A 13371-nucleotide genomic window follows, 5' to 3' on the forward strand; every position below is an offset into this window, starting at 1 on the left:
TGCGGTTTCTTGATTTTATAGGGATTACTCAATCGCAGAGAGACCATACATTTCTATAATCATATTCACGTGATTGCAGACATTCTTTTTCATACTTCCATGATTAAATATTAGTTTTGTTATATAACTACAACCATCATTCAATCAAATCCCATACCGTTTATAATCAAACTCATCGAGCGACTTGTTCCCATAACTAATGCGCCCATTTAAATCCATTTTCGCGTGAACCTCTCAAAGCGCTCTGAAAACCCACAAGTTCACACCTTTTTTCCTTCGGGCCACACACAAAAAATGTGTACAAAACGATGTTGTAATGAGGCGCATTACACGATTTGATCTTGTCAGCTGATGTTGCGATGTTATTTTTGTGGTTATTGTTGTTTCGGCTCTAATTGGTTTTCCAACATGAGCTTTTGGGCTCGGAGTTTTTCAGCTCCGGAGGGCTTGGCCTTGGCGTGACCCAATCAATTTGAATATTCCGAGTGATTGAAGGAAATACCATAAATAAATTGACAAACGTATGTACAACAAGCTCATGTCATTCGATGTTTTTACATCGTGCCTAACACATTTTTGCATAATTCGAACATGGTAAATGGTTTTTCGGAAATTCACTTTGAAGGTGGTCCCGTTGGCAGACTAAATCGAAATTCAATTAAAATGGTATGGGGCTTGGGAATCGATTGACAAATGATGCTGGTTAATTTACAGGGGAAAGTTAGAGGCGGAACAACGAAACTCCATATCGATGATGGGCATAACAAGGCAATTACTGCATGGCTTAAAAATCTTAAATTAGGTCAAATGAATAATTTGATAAATGCTATTATTCTAAGACATATTTTAAAAACTAGGTGATTTCCTTTTTCAAATAAAATGCGTTATATATAACCTTATTAAACCCTGAGATGTTTGCTTTTATTGATGTTTTTTACATCTTTAAAAAAGGTGTCTGAAAGTATGTGATAGCTCTTGACCAATATATTTCTTATAGAAATTGACCAATTTAGCTCAAGCTTATTTAAAAAGACCTCAATCAAAGAGCATTGTTTTGACTGCAGTTTAAAGGATGGTCTACAAAGTGAATCCGCTCGCCTTTCATGTCCGCCAATGCCTATTAGTTACCCACGGGAAAAGCTATTTGCTTGAGTTAAATAAGACCCAGGACCCGGGAAGCCAGTCCCAAGTAACCAGTCCCAGGTCCTCAGCCCAATAATCCCGGCAGCCTGCAGTGGCCAAGGAGCGCGAAACAGGACGAACTCGAGTAACAGGAGCCGTCAAAAAGGAAAGAAATAATTTAAATAGGAAAACACAAACAGCTGTTGCAGCTCCGAGCCAAAGATGGAAATGTGCCACTCCAATCCTCCCAGGAAGACGTATACACAGGGAGCCACTGAGGCAGTAACACTGAACAAGCAAAAGGGATAATCTCATTATAATGAAACGCAAGTTATGCACGCGCAGCCGGCTGCCGCTAGATGGCGCCAGTCAGGGCGTCACTCAAGTGTCGCCCGCGCTCTCGGCTTAGGCGTCAAAAAAGATTTAAAAAATACAGGAAACACAGGGAGAAAAGAAAACCCAAATACAGAAAAGAAAAACAAGCCGATGGGAAAGGAAACCGAAGACACAGCTGGTTGTCTGAGGCCCGACTCCACGACTGGCTTACGCAGCTCGAATTGGCCTGGCTTGAGCTGACATGCAAAAGCGGCCATCGAAAAAAGGAAAAGCTAAAAATGAAAAGAAAAGGGAAAATTATAAAAATTTATGTGCTCCCGTCCTTCTGGCCATTCAATCTCTGCGGCAGCCAGCTTCTGTCAGCCTGTCTGCTGGATTTGTTGTCCGTTTCCAAGGATGTCAGCCTGGCAAATGCCTCCGGTCCGGTCATAAATAACAAATGGGAAGAAATCCTCTTCTTGGGGAAGTCGACGTTGGAATACCCTAGCCCGAATCTGCAAACTTTCATCAGTCACTTAAGAGGCAATATTTTTGCAATTTCAAAGATCATCACATACTTTTAGGCGCGCTTATTAAAGATTTGGAATACCTAAAAATTAGTGAACCAATTTAAAGTTTAAGTTTAAAGTTTAAAAAGTTTTTAAATGCTTTTACATTTTTTGAGTATCCCAAAAACATTAAAATATAAATTAAATTAATATTTAAATATTAATTTACGATATTAAAAAGTTTATCTAACAAATATTTTTAAAATATCAAGTATCCAAACCTTACTTTAAGTTCGGCAATTTGTAAAATAACCATCCCAAAAAAGTAAAAAAAATTAATTAGACAGTTGGAAAGCGGAGAAGATTCGCAGAAAGTCAGTACACCGGATTAATTTCAAACTCATTTGCAAATATTTACCGAGCCCAACAAATCGCAGACGCTCCATCCCAAAAACCCTTTCGGCGGCCCCTAAACCGGATCGGGATCCCCAGATCCGCCAGAGAAAAGATAAGTGTAACAGGTGTACACAGAACCCAACCCGATGGGCCCAAAACTTTCCACCATTATTCCCGGCCCTTTTTCTTTTAATTTTCCAAAGATTAATTACAAGTCTGGCGTAATGAGAGGATTTCCGGTGCAGGATTTGCTACGTCCTCCTTTTCTGCCCCAGCTAACTGCCCAACGTTCGGGCTCCTGCAGAAGCTCATATTTCTTGTGTTTAATAAAAATTGAATGAAATTTATGAAATATTCGCGCGATGTGCATAGAAATGCGTTCTCTCAGAGGGGGCAGAGGCAGAAACCCACCCACCTGCAGCCTGAATCTCGGCCCCGCCTCGTTGATCTTCATTAGCGGAGCCGCCGGTAAATGTCTTTATAGACATTCCCGGAGTCGCCGCGGCAAAGCTTTAAATTTATGGCAACGCATTTGCGGCGCGCGCTCTCTGCGGCCATAGTATGAAGAAAATAAAAGAGCAGGAAAGTCTGGCTAATAAAGCGTCGGCGTTGGGCTTCCTCTATAGCACCCAAGACACCCCCTCTATAAAGTCGCCCCGTCTCAGCCCATCGGCTCTTTATTAGTTCATTGCTTGGCCCAACCCCCCGAACCACTCCTCCCATATCCATTTACACTTGGATATTTATCGCCGCTCTTGGCCAAGTTAAAACGAGAGGTGCGAGACCTCCCTGGGCGCAAGACCCGGCCAGACCCGGCATAGAGTTGTCACATAATTCTCGACGCTAACCAGCTAAATGCGCTATTTAGCACAACATTTGTAGAATGCCGCCAGATCGGTGGGCATGGCGTGGTCACCTCAGGTCCATTGCATAACAGCCACGGATGGGTGGGCGGCTTGGAATTCGCTGCCGTTTCCAAGATTTCAGGGCTTCAATAGCGGTTGGGTAGATGGGCACTCCCAACTTAAAGACCTCGGGTTAATAGATATTTATGCAAATTGAGTTGGATCATAATTTTCGAAGATATACTCCTTTAGTTTCCTAAATTTTGCATAGATATCAAAACTCTACATTTATGTTGATATCATATTACTGCATTGCTACTCATCTTTTAGGTTTCCTCTATCGAAATTTATAAGCAAATAATAATTATTTTTTTTTAAATGTATTTTGGAGAATTTAAATATTTTAGTTATTTAAACTATTTTAATTATTAACTATTAACCATGGAATACAAAAAAATGGTTTCGTTTGGGAATGGGAATTCCCTTGATAACATTTATTTTCAGATTGAAAACGCCAGCTGCATTTCTTATAAGAATAAAAGTGAGACCCATATAACCCAAAGACAGGGATAGCTATGTTATCTCCTGCAATCTTACGTCCCATTAATATGAGCAGGCAGCCAGGACCACTCTTCGCGCCCTTTAAATTCCACGGAAACGTAAAATTCCTGGAAGAACACCAAAATAAACAATAATAAATGGAACCCTTTCAGCATGACAACCGCGTTGAATGCCCTCGGCACTCGTTTAAGCGAACTCAAACCGCACATGTTTTAAAGTTTAAAGAACTGGGCCAGCGAGTTCGATTTCCTTGTTAAATTGCCACTTGGCGCCAAATATTTATTACTTTCGGTCTGAATTCGCTGTCAGCGTTTAAGAGAATCTGCATAAATCGAAAATATTTCAACCAAAGTTGTGTCTTTAATTTAAAACACATTTCGCATGCCCCTTGGGGAGCGGACTTAAAGCACTGGAAGAATGTTATAGTTACAGATGTATCTTATAAAAATTTCATATCTTTTTGTAACGGGTGGCAACGAAGAAAATTATAATTATGTATTATGATGGGATATAGGATTATAAAAATTGTTGATGGAAAAATAAAATATCTTATTAAATTTTTATTATATTTTTTAAACTTCTTTCATGCTGAATAAACTTGTTTTTTTTCCTTGAAAAATTAATGACTTCGAATCTTTTTCGCTGTGCACTGGATGCCATAAGGGGAAACATTAAAAATAACGAAAAGCTAAACTGAAACATAAATAAATCTGAAATTTTAAGCACTCAAAATCCGGCACAACACACACGCACGCCCCAGCTGCAAACACACACACAGAGCTGTTTGCGACTTGAAAACTTTTGTTTTTGAAAGTTCTTTTTGCGACGTTGTTTTTCCCTTTCTCCTGTTAAACATGCAATTTCTTTCGGGTTTCGCAACGTTCGATTGTTGCGGTGAGAAAGGGGCGGAGGGCTTGGCAGGGGGCGTGGCAGGGGAAGCAGCTGCAATAACAACAAGGAATAGCGAAAACAGCGGCGACAAGGACAAAAGCCAACAATGGATTATTAGTGGCACTTAAGCAAACACGCGGGCCAAAGGGGCAGGATGACCAGGGGGGCGTGGCAGGGGTCAGGGGTCATGAGCCACAAGGACACGAGTGTGTGAGCCAAGTGTGTGTGAGCGGTTGCTGCGGTTGTTGTTGCTCCTGCTGATTTATCGCCGAGTCGTGGGCGTTTTTAATTAATTTCACTGCAACACCGCTCGCACAGATTTTCAGCTCATAAAGAGCGGGGTTTTGCACAATATTTGTATTAAACAGGGCAAAAACGGCATGCACAAATGTGGTATTTAGTTTAGACCCTGAAGAGGTGGTTGCAACTCCTCCAGAAGTTCCTGAAGTGCCCCTCAAGTGCCGCACACCAGCATTGTGGTTGCTTTGCTCAAGTGTGAACACAATTTATTCACGAAGCCAACTGGTTTTGCGGCTCTGAATGGCAAGCCAAACATAAGGAACCGTCCAAGAGTTATTCAAGAACTTTAAAAAAATATTTTTAAAATGTTATGTACCAAAAAATTATTAATAAACATAATTTTCTCAATGAGCTGGCTCTATTAAAAATGTTTAATATACAACTAGGTACACAGAATGCATTTAAAATAATATTAAGAGCAGTTAAGAATCGTTCCACATATAGAAATGACTATGAAGCCTCGCAAGAATTGCACTCAAAGCAAACACACTCATCCAGAGACTCTGAAATAATTACATTTTCTGGAGCTAATTTGGTGTTTCCTTTTCTGCTCGGGCAAACTTTTCGTCTTAGCTTTTAATTTTAATTTTGACGCGAGCTCTTCGCTAATTTACTTTCAACTTGAATTTCTAGGGAATTTAGCAGAATTTAGCAGAGGAATAATTACGAGGGGGTGTCCTCTCCCAAGTTTAACTTGCAACCGAAGGAGACCAACTTTCCGGGAGTTGCCAAGATTATCTCGACGAGAGTGTCACTTTGCTGATGTTTTTTGCACTTGGAGCTCTTGGCCAAATAGGGATTTCCTTAGACAAAAGCATGCTTAAATTCCTGCAGCACTTACCGGGAACTTTAAAGGAAAGATGGCGGATCCGCCGGCTAGTGCTCCTTGGGCCACAATAAATTCATTAGTCGGCTCCAGTTGGATATGAAAATTGCGCGGAAGGAACTAATTATGCTGGGAATACTGTTGCACTATTAAATTTCACTTTGTTGCATGCATAAAGTTCATTATGCGCCTGCAAACTCAAATTGAACCCGATTTCCCACTTAATGAGAATTCTGCGGCAGAAGAAGAGGGCGCTACAGAAATCTCCCAGGGATGCTTTAACAAATCGATAAATTGCTTAAAACTTTGGTATTTTACTCGGTGACAGCGCCGGAATTTAACGTATTTGAATCAGTTTTAGTTGAAGTTAAAAAAGCAAAATGTTTGTATAAATTAAAAAATTGGGTAGGAGAACGGCAAATAGTAAATAAACGGACAGCAGCGAAATGGAAACCAATTAAAAGCAAACAGCCAGTTTGTTATGTTGCCCGATGTCGTGTATGTAAATATTTTCACTTCCCGGCGGTCTGCGAAAAGTGATTTAAAAGTTTAATTCATGGCCAACAAGGGGGGCAATGAAATGGTTTGTATTTTAATGGAATGTGCAATGAAACAATTAAAAGGGAAGTGAGGGCTGTAACGTTTTTAAAATAATAAGGGTGTCTCGGAAATTACTAGTGCTTTTAAAGCATTTGTAAAGGTGCCGAAAAGTATGCAGTGATATTCAGTTCATAGGACTTGCACTCAAACATATTAATTGATTGAATTGTTTGTGAGGAACGCGATGACAAAGAAATACAGGTATGAAAGTTTGAAGTGTTAAATAATGAATTGGATTTTCTATTAAAATATAGCATACTTTTGGGCACACATATAAGTTATTTGAATACTCGTGACATTGTGTAATCTCCTTTGAATTCTCTTTTCGACTATTATAACAACCAAGGGGTCTTAATTGTTCGTCATCTAAGCTCTGAGTTTATTACACTCCGCATGCTAATTAAACGGCATAAATAAGGCAATATCTGCGAGTTTTCAGCTGTCGCTCGACTAGAAAGAGTGCCAGAAAGAGCCGGTTAATTGATTTACGACCTCCAATAAAATCGTAGAAGGCAACTTATCATTACCACCGCCCCGTTTCGATGGCGGCTAAGCTAAAACAAACTAATTTCAGGCTAGGGCCCGAGCCAAGGCCATAAAGTAAGTTAACGATCCGGCGAAAAAAGGGAGAGAAAACTGGAAGCATCCGTGACATTGAAGGGCTCCAGCCGAGGAGTTCTTCAATTAGTGTAAACACAAACGATGACACTCTGCACGGACCAAAGACCAAAGACCAGGGCCAATTTCCAGTGCCAATCCAGGGTCGCTCCTCTCCAGATCTCCAGCTCTGCAGTCCGCCAGACACTTTAATATTTAACGCCCCTGGGAGCCGGCAGACAACGGAGCTGGCGACAATGAGCCAAACAACGCCACGCCAACGAGTATTCCACGAATATGTTCGTGATCATAAAATTATAATTTATGAACAAAAAGCTCGGAAGGGGGTTCTGGATGGGGATGGGGCGGGGATGGGGCTGGGACGGGGCCCACTGCCAGCTTATCTCAGCTCGGGCATCTCTAAGTGCGCACATATGGAGGACTGTAGATGCAGATGCCGATGCCAAGATGCAGATGCAACAACCGACCCGACAACCCAACAACCCGACAACGATGACAACGTTTGGAGCGATTTTGGAGCGCGGCTCGCGTCAACTTTCTGGAGTGAGAACAAAGGGGAAGGAGAGACCTCTGGACTCTGGCACTGAGAAAAAACCTACCCAAATATTAAGGATGTGTATCTATAAGATACTTTCTAAGGTAATTCCCTCATAAACATACAAATAAAAATACTAAATAAAACACTTATGGATAGTTTCACGAAACTTAATTTTATAAAATACAAGTAATAGGTTTTTTTCCCCAGTGTGTCGGTCCCTTTTCCAGAGCCCTGTGTCATGGGGGTGATTGTTGTTATTGTTATTCCGGTTGCTCTTTCTGGTTCCAGGAAAGACGCCTCGGGCTCTGGTTTGCCGGTTACTGGTTACTGGTTACTTGAACAATATTTTCATATTTATTCAGACTCGGACTTCGCCTGACAGTGGTAGCCAGAGTCTCTCGGGGAGAGCCCAATCCTCCAAAAGCGAAACTAATTTGCGGTCCGGCTGACCAGCGAGTCATCTGCAATTTCCTTTGCGCGAGGGTCTGTGTTATTGTGCCCCGCCCACTGGAGGAGGAGGCCTAATAAGTTGGCTTTTGCGGGCTGGAGAACCTTTTGGGGTCACCTTCCCGGGGGCTCCGACACACGCAAGCCCACCGCATGGTATCTTTGTGAGGGGAGCTCCTTCCCCCGCCGGTTCGATTTTGTGGAACATTTTGGTTTGGCTTCCGCAGCTTAATTAAATTCTTTTCACTTGTCTGCTCGGCCGCTCTGATTGAGTCTGCGTAAAAACAAATTAGTTTAGTGGAAAAGTTTATCAATTAAGTGGCCGGGTTTCTCTAGGCAAAGTGCATTTGATTGGGTTCTCGCGATGATTTTATGGCAGCCAAATAGAGCTGCAAGTATGTGGAAATTATGGGCAGGGCAATAAACGGGGAAAATCGCGATGTTAAAGTCCGGTTTTAATGGGCATTCTCAATTTTATCATCCAAGCTTGACCATTTCACTGATTTTTAATTATTCCATGTTCTTGAATTGCTTCCATTGGTGGCTGTAGTGAGGTTCTACTCTTTCACAAGGTATCCCTAAGTTTCTAGACAGTTGAGTAAAAAAAAGGTCCAAAAAAAAGAATTTTTTAAAACGCCTTTTGTTATTTAAATATAAGAAATTAGGTATAATTCATATATAAACAGAATCATTGATAAATAACTCCATTGATTCACTCCGTAAGCTCTTTGTTCTCCTTTAATATTGCTTGATATTAATAATAAGTAATAAATTAAGAATTTATATATTATTTATTTTCTTATTGCAATTGTATTGTATTGATTAATGGTGTATTTAAGAGTGTGTTTTCTGCGAAACAGCCTTCTTCTTTAAATGTAGTTTGTGCAAATTATTCACTCACTTCTTCGGGGCCTGGGCTCCATTGTCGTTTTCTGGGCCTTTGTTGAGTGCGAAATTAAAAATGATCGTCATCGGCTCGAAGGCTCCGCCGCTTATTGTTATGGGGCTCTGCGGGTCTTGCGGTCTCCCCGCCAGGATCATAACTCACGACCACATCGCAGAGGCCTGCCTCCGTCCCGCCGGCCATCCATACATCCATCCTTCCATCCTGCTCTGCGTGGAATATCCTGCCCCGAGCTGCAGGCAATAATTTAAATGCGCTCTATTATTTATTTGAGCATATGTCAATGGAACTTATTTATTTATTCACGCCAGCAGTAATAAACAAAAAGTCTCGTATAGAGATGCAAAATGGGAATAAAATCGGCGCACTGGCGGCTGTTAATGAGCCGGGGGTGTTTGGGGGGAAAGTCCGGGGAAAAGGGCGGAGAACGGGCTTGGAAAAGGGGGCGGGCGGTGAAGGGCTTATGCCGCAGCGATGGCAACGCGTTGCTGACGTTAATTGACCGCAACAATTTTTTCGCCGCTGCAGTGTGCAGTAAATTTTAATGAAATTGCTGCCATCGCACACGCCCTCCGATATATAGGGGGCGTGGCCAATCGCCCCCGATTTCCCTGCGCCCAAAGTGCTGATGACGTGCTGTCAGCGACACTTCGTGCCGCTTGTTGCATGCGGCAATGGCAGCGGCTGCAGCAGCAGCGGCAAAAATAAAACTGAAATTAAACTCACAAAAAATAAAAATCTATAAAGCGGGGAATGCGAGATATAAAAATTATTTACGACTGGGCCTTAATTCACGGCTCCTGTATGTTTCGGCGGCCATTTTTGATGTGGCTGCATTTATAAATTAATTAAAAATAAATTACTTTATGTTGCATGTCCAATTTCATTAAAGTTGCCAATGCAGCGGCCATAAAATAAATAATTATGCAGAGACAGTCGACAAGAAAGCGACACAAAAGTGTGACTTACAAAGAGGAGGAAACTTTGTAAAGAAATGTATATACTTTATAGAAATTGGAGCTATAAAACATACAATATTTTGAAACCTTCGGTAGATGCCTAAATAGGTTACCACGTTGATTTAGCTGCTGCAACAGCTGTGATCCATTTACCTGCCCGGAGCCACAGGTGTGTAAGCCCATAGATAATCCCGCCGCCCGACACATTTGTGTGCATAATGCACCTCATATTTGCCCGGGCCAAATACACAGATTCCGCCGAGTTAATGTCGCATTAAGATGGCAATCCCCGGCTCGGAGACCATATATATTCTGGAGTCCGGGCTGCGGGGGCGGTGGTCAGGGGCCGAAGGTGCTGCAGAGATGGGGCAGATAAATTTTCATGTTGTCACACCTCGCAACTTGCATGCCACATAAATATACTTCCACCTCGAGCCGCCGAAAGGTGACACTGTCTGCATTTTTGTGCACCCCGCTCTCCTTTTTTATGCAGGCACTGGGTGGGGATAAATAAAGATATCACCAGGTAGCACCTCTCGATTTCGTATTCATGGGCATCCCCCGGAGCCCCGGGACCAGCTTCCTCGCACCTTTCAGCGGATTGAAAGTGAAATATTATTGAATGCCGCCAGAGCAGCAGGATGGGTCCTTCTCGGAACTGGCCGCACTTAATTTATTGGGAATATTTGATGTTTGATTTCTTCGCCAGCCCCATCCTTCTCCTCTTATCGCCTTGGCATTGACATTTTATTTTGGCAGACATTGCACTCTCGGATTGGAGTCGAAACGCGAAAAATCCGAAAATATATAAAGGAGGGGGAAATGCTGGCGAAATATTTGCTTATCAACAGAAAGCGAACTTCGTGTCTGCCAAAATATTGGGATTCGCGCTTGAGGGATTGTGCAACAGATGTGGTTTATGAGGATGGGGAGTTACGGAGAGATAAGGTAGTGAGGCACTCATAAAAATGAAAGTGAGGTGGTTGTTATGCAATTATTTTTTTAAATCCAAAATGTTTTTTGTCTTATTTTTAGAAAATATATACCATTTAATTGTGAAGTCACCTACATTGATTTATTTTTTACTCCCCTTGAAGAGATAGGTTTTCGTCAGTATCATTTTAGAAATAGGCTTAACTTCATATTTAGAAACCTTATATATATATTGAGATAGATATTGCAAGGAATTTGCTTAATTTAACTAATATCAAACCAATAAATCCCAAATAAAAATATCTTTAATGGGAAACAATTGAAAAATAGGCCATCATCTCAATCACCACCGATCCTCAATCATATCCCTGAGAGATCCCCTTAGCCCGAGCAACCGATTAACAAGAAGTTCCATCTACGTAGAAATCAATTAGCAACTGCCGGTTGGCCGGCCAGAAAAGTGAAATCCGGAGCAGACAGCATAATGCCACCCAGGAGCTGTCAATGGAAGTGGAGGAGACCACACAGCTGGCGGCCTCGGAGTCGGAGGAGGAGGAGCAAATGAAGCCTGGTCACGCACAGAGCATGGACAAGGAAGATAGAGATCCCCGTTGCCAGCTCGAATATGGAATTATTCAAATGCAGCCCCAACATATAAATTCAAGTTAATCCGCACAGCTGGACGTCAGTCCCCGGAGGCGCACCAGCGGATCTGGTTAGTGGGGATCTACTTTATATGGCGAACAAGGATTCAAAGCTGCCTGCCCGTTGATGGGCGCCAGCTTTTAATCATTATTAATTATCCCGGCCGAGGGTGAGGGTGAGTATAAATCACTTGTGCTGGCGCTGCACCATTCCCAGTGGGAGGAGCGGCTAATCCATTCCCTGCCGACTTGCAAAACGCTGAGAAATGCGGCTAATTACAGGGGAGGCAGTGGAGCATCAACAATTCATTTATTTCAACCTGAAAAGGGAACGATGCGATTAATTATTGCATAGAGATGGCTTCCCTGCGATCAGGCAGACGGGCTCTGCTCCGATTCCACAGTCCTGTATATGACGCACAGGTCCAAGTAGTTGTTGCCGTTGACTTTGAGTGCATCCCTGGCTAGCTGCTCAGCCTCACCAATTTTGAGGTTCTGCCTCCAGTTCACCAGCAACTGGGCCTGGATTTCATCCTCCTCGTTGCCCTTGGCCGCATACATCACCCTGCGCGATGCCTTATTGGACTTCAAGCTGTAGATGTGGAGGCCGTTGGAATCCTCGCCAGCCAGCAGGGTGTCCACGGTCTCCTCCTTGAATTTCCAGCTCAGCATGTCCTGCACTTGGGCCACCGTGATTTTCTGGCCCAGATCGCGGGTCAGGTACTCCACCTGGGCGCACACTTGCAGGATTTTCTCGCGATCATTGGCGGCACGAGGGGCACACAAGCTGTTGATCAAGAGATTTAAATAATATATATTCTATTATGTGGTTTATGAGCGATATTCTTACTATATGCGGTCATCCAGGTGGTACATCAGGTGATCCCTCGAACTGGTGGCCAGCACCAAGCCCTCGTTACAGGCTACACCCATCATGCTGCCGTGTTCAAAAGTACAAGTACTGCGGGGACAAAATATGAATAGACCTTCCATTCAACAAAGTATCGGATTGCAGCCCTAAACTCACGTTTTGCCATCTAACATTTCGAAGAAGAGATCCGCGAGAAGCGTTCAGGCAGAAAAGTGTCAGTTTAGCGATCTGAAAGAAACCAAAGAGTGTGATATATAAACTTGAGATGTGAAAAAACAACTTGACCAAGGTCCCGGCCACGACCTCGATTTTTTGCCAAAGTGGATTAAGGCGAAAGAAGCGCCAACGCCCGCGGAACAAAAGTGGAGACCTGTGTGGCCCAGAAGCGTGGATATCCATTGTGTGGAAGTAAGCGATATTGGCAGACCGAGGGCATCTGTCACCTACACCTCAATGGTGTATCATCTGGAGATGGCGAAGATGACGACGATGCGGTTCCTCCAACTGGTTCGCATCGACCAAGAACGTCATCTGCGAGGCTGCAGATGCACCTGCTCCTCGAGGGACTGGCCCTAAAAATAGACCCAACCAGTTGGCGCTGTCAAGACCAGAAGGCCTCGGAGCCCCAGACACGGGGGATTTTTTAACGAGCCCCATCAATTTTAAGCGACACTGTCCGCACAACCTTGTAATCGATGTGTTAATTAGCTTGGCCCAGGGACAGGGATTAACTCACCGCGAGTCCGAATGGATTACAGTCTATTCCGCGTCAATTTACAACGAGATTCTGCAAATGAATGACGTTAGGGCGTAGTCAAGAGCCTACTGGATGGGCACTGAAAACAGGGTTGGCAACCGACTTCAAAGAGAGTGAATATGGGGATTAGTGTTTAAACTACAAAGTGTCATCCGTGTTTGAAAGTACGCAATGCTGTTCAAATTAAAAAGGCTCATCAAGCTTATTAAAACATCATAAAATGTTTACTATTAATTAAATGGAAAAAACTTTTGGGGTAATTAACACATGCTAAAAGTGTTTGATAAAAACTTTAAAGGTAATTAACACGTGCTAAAATGTTTATTAACGGGAGT

The 13371-nt window shown here is 42.8% G+C and overlaps 1 protein-coding gene across 1 annotated transcript; it reads right to left on the bottom strand.

Annotated features, from left to right (window-relative positions):
• Window positions 1–11684: 11684 nt before the first annotated feature.
• On the bottom strand, window positions 11685–13178 carry LOC108022391 (uncharacterized). The gene is made up of 4 exons (XM_017091277.3): window positions 13016–13178; window positions 12436–12507; window positions 12259–12369; window positions 11685–12195 (listed from the first exon to the last, which is right to left on the bottom strand). The coding sequence occupies exons 2-4, from the start codon at window positions 12450–12452 to the stop codon at window positions 11781–11783; spliced, it is 543 nt and encodes a 180-aa protein (XP_016946766.1). The 5' UTR covers window positions 12453–12507; window positions 13016–13178; the 3' UTR covers window positions 11685–11780.
• Between the last annotated feature and the right edge of the window lie 193 nt (window positions 13179–13371).

Source organism: Drosophila biarmipes, chromosome 2R (genome assembly GCF_025231255.1).
Source record: "Drosophila biarmipes strain raj3 chromosome 2R, RU_DBia_V1.1, whole genome shotgun sequence".
Taxonomy (NCBI): Eukaryota; Metazoa; Arthropoda; class Insecta; order Diptera; family Drosophilidae; genus Drosophila; species Drosophila biarmipes.

Excerpts from the sequence above, each read along its gene's own strand:
- LOC108022391 (XM_017091277.3), bottom strand. Across the intron at positions 12,196-12,258 it reads CACCTGGATGACCGCATATA|CTTGTGTGCCCCTCGTGCCG; the intron begins GTAAGAATATCG and ends CTTGATCAACAG.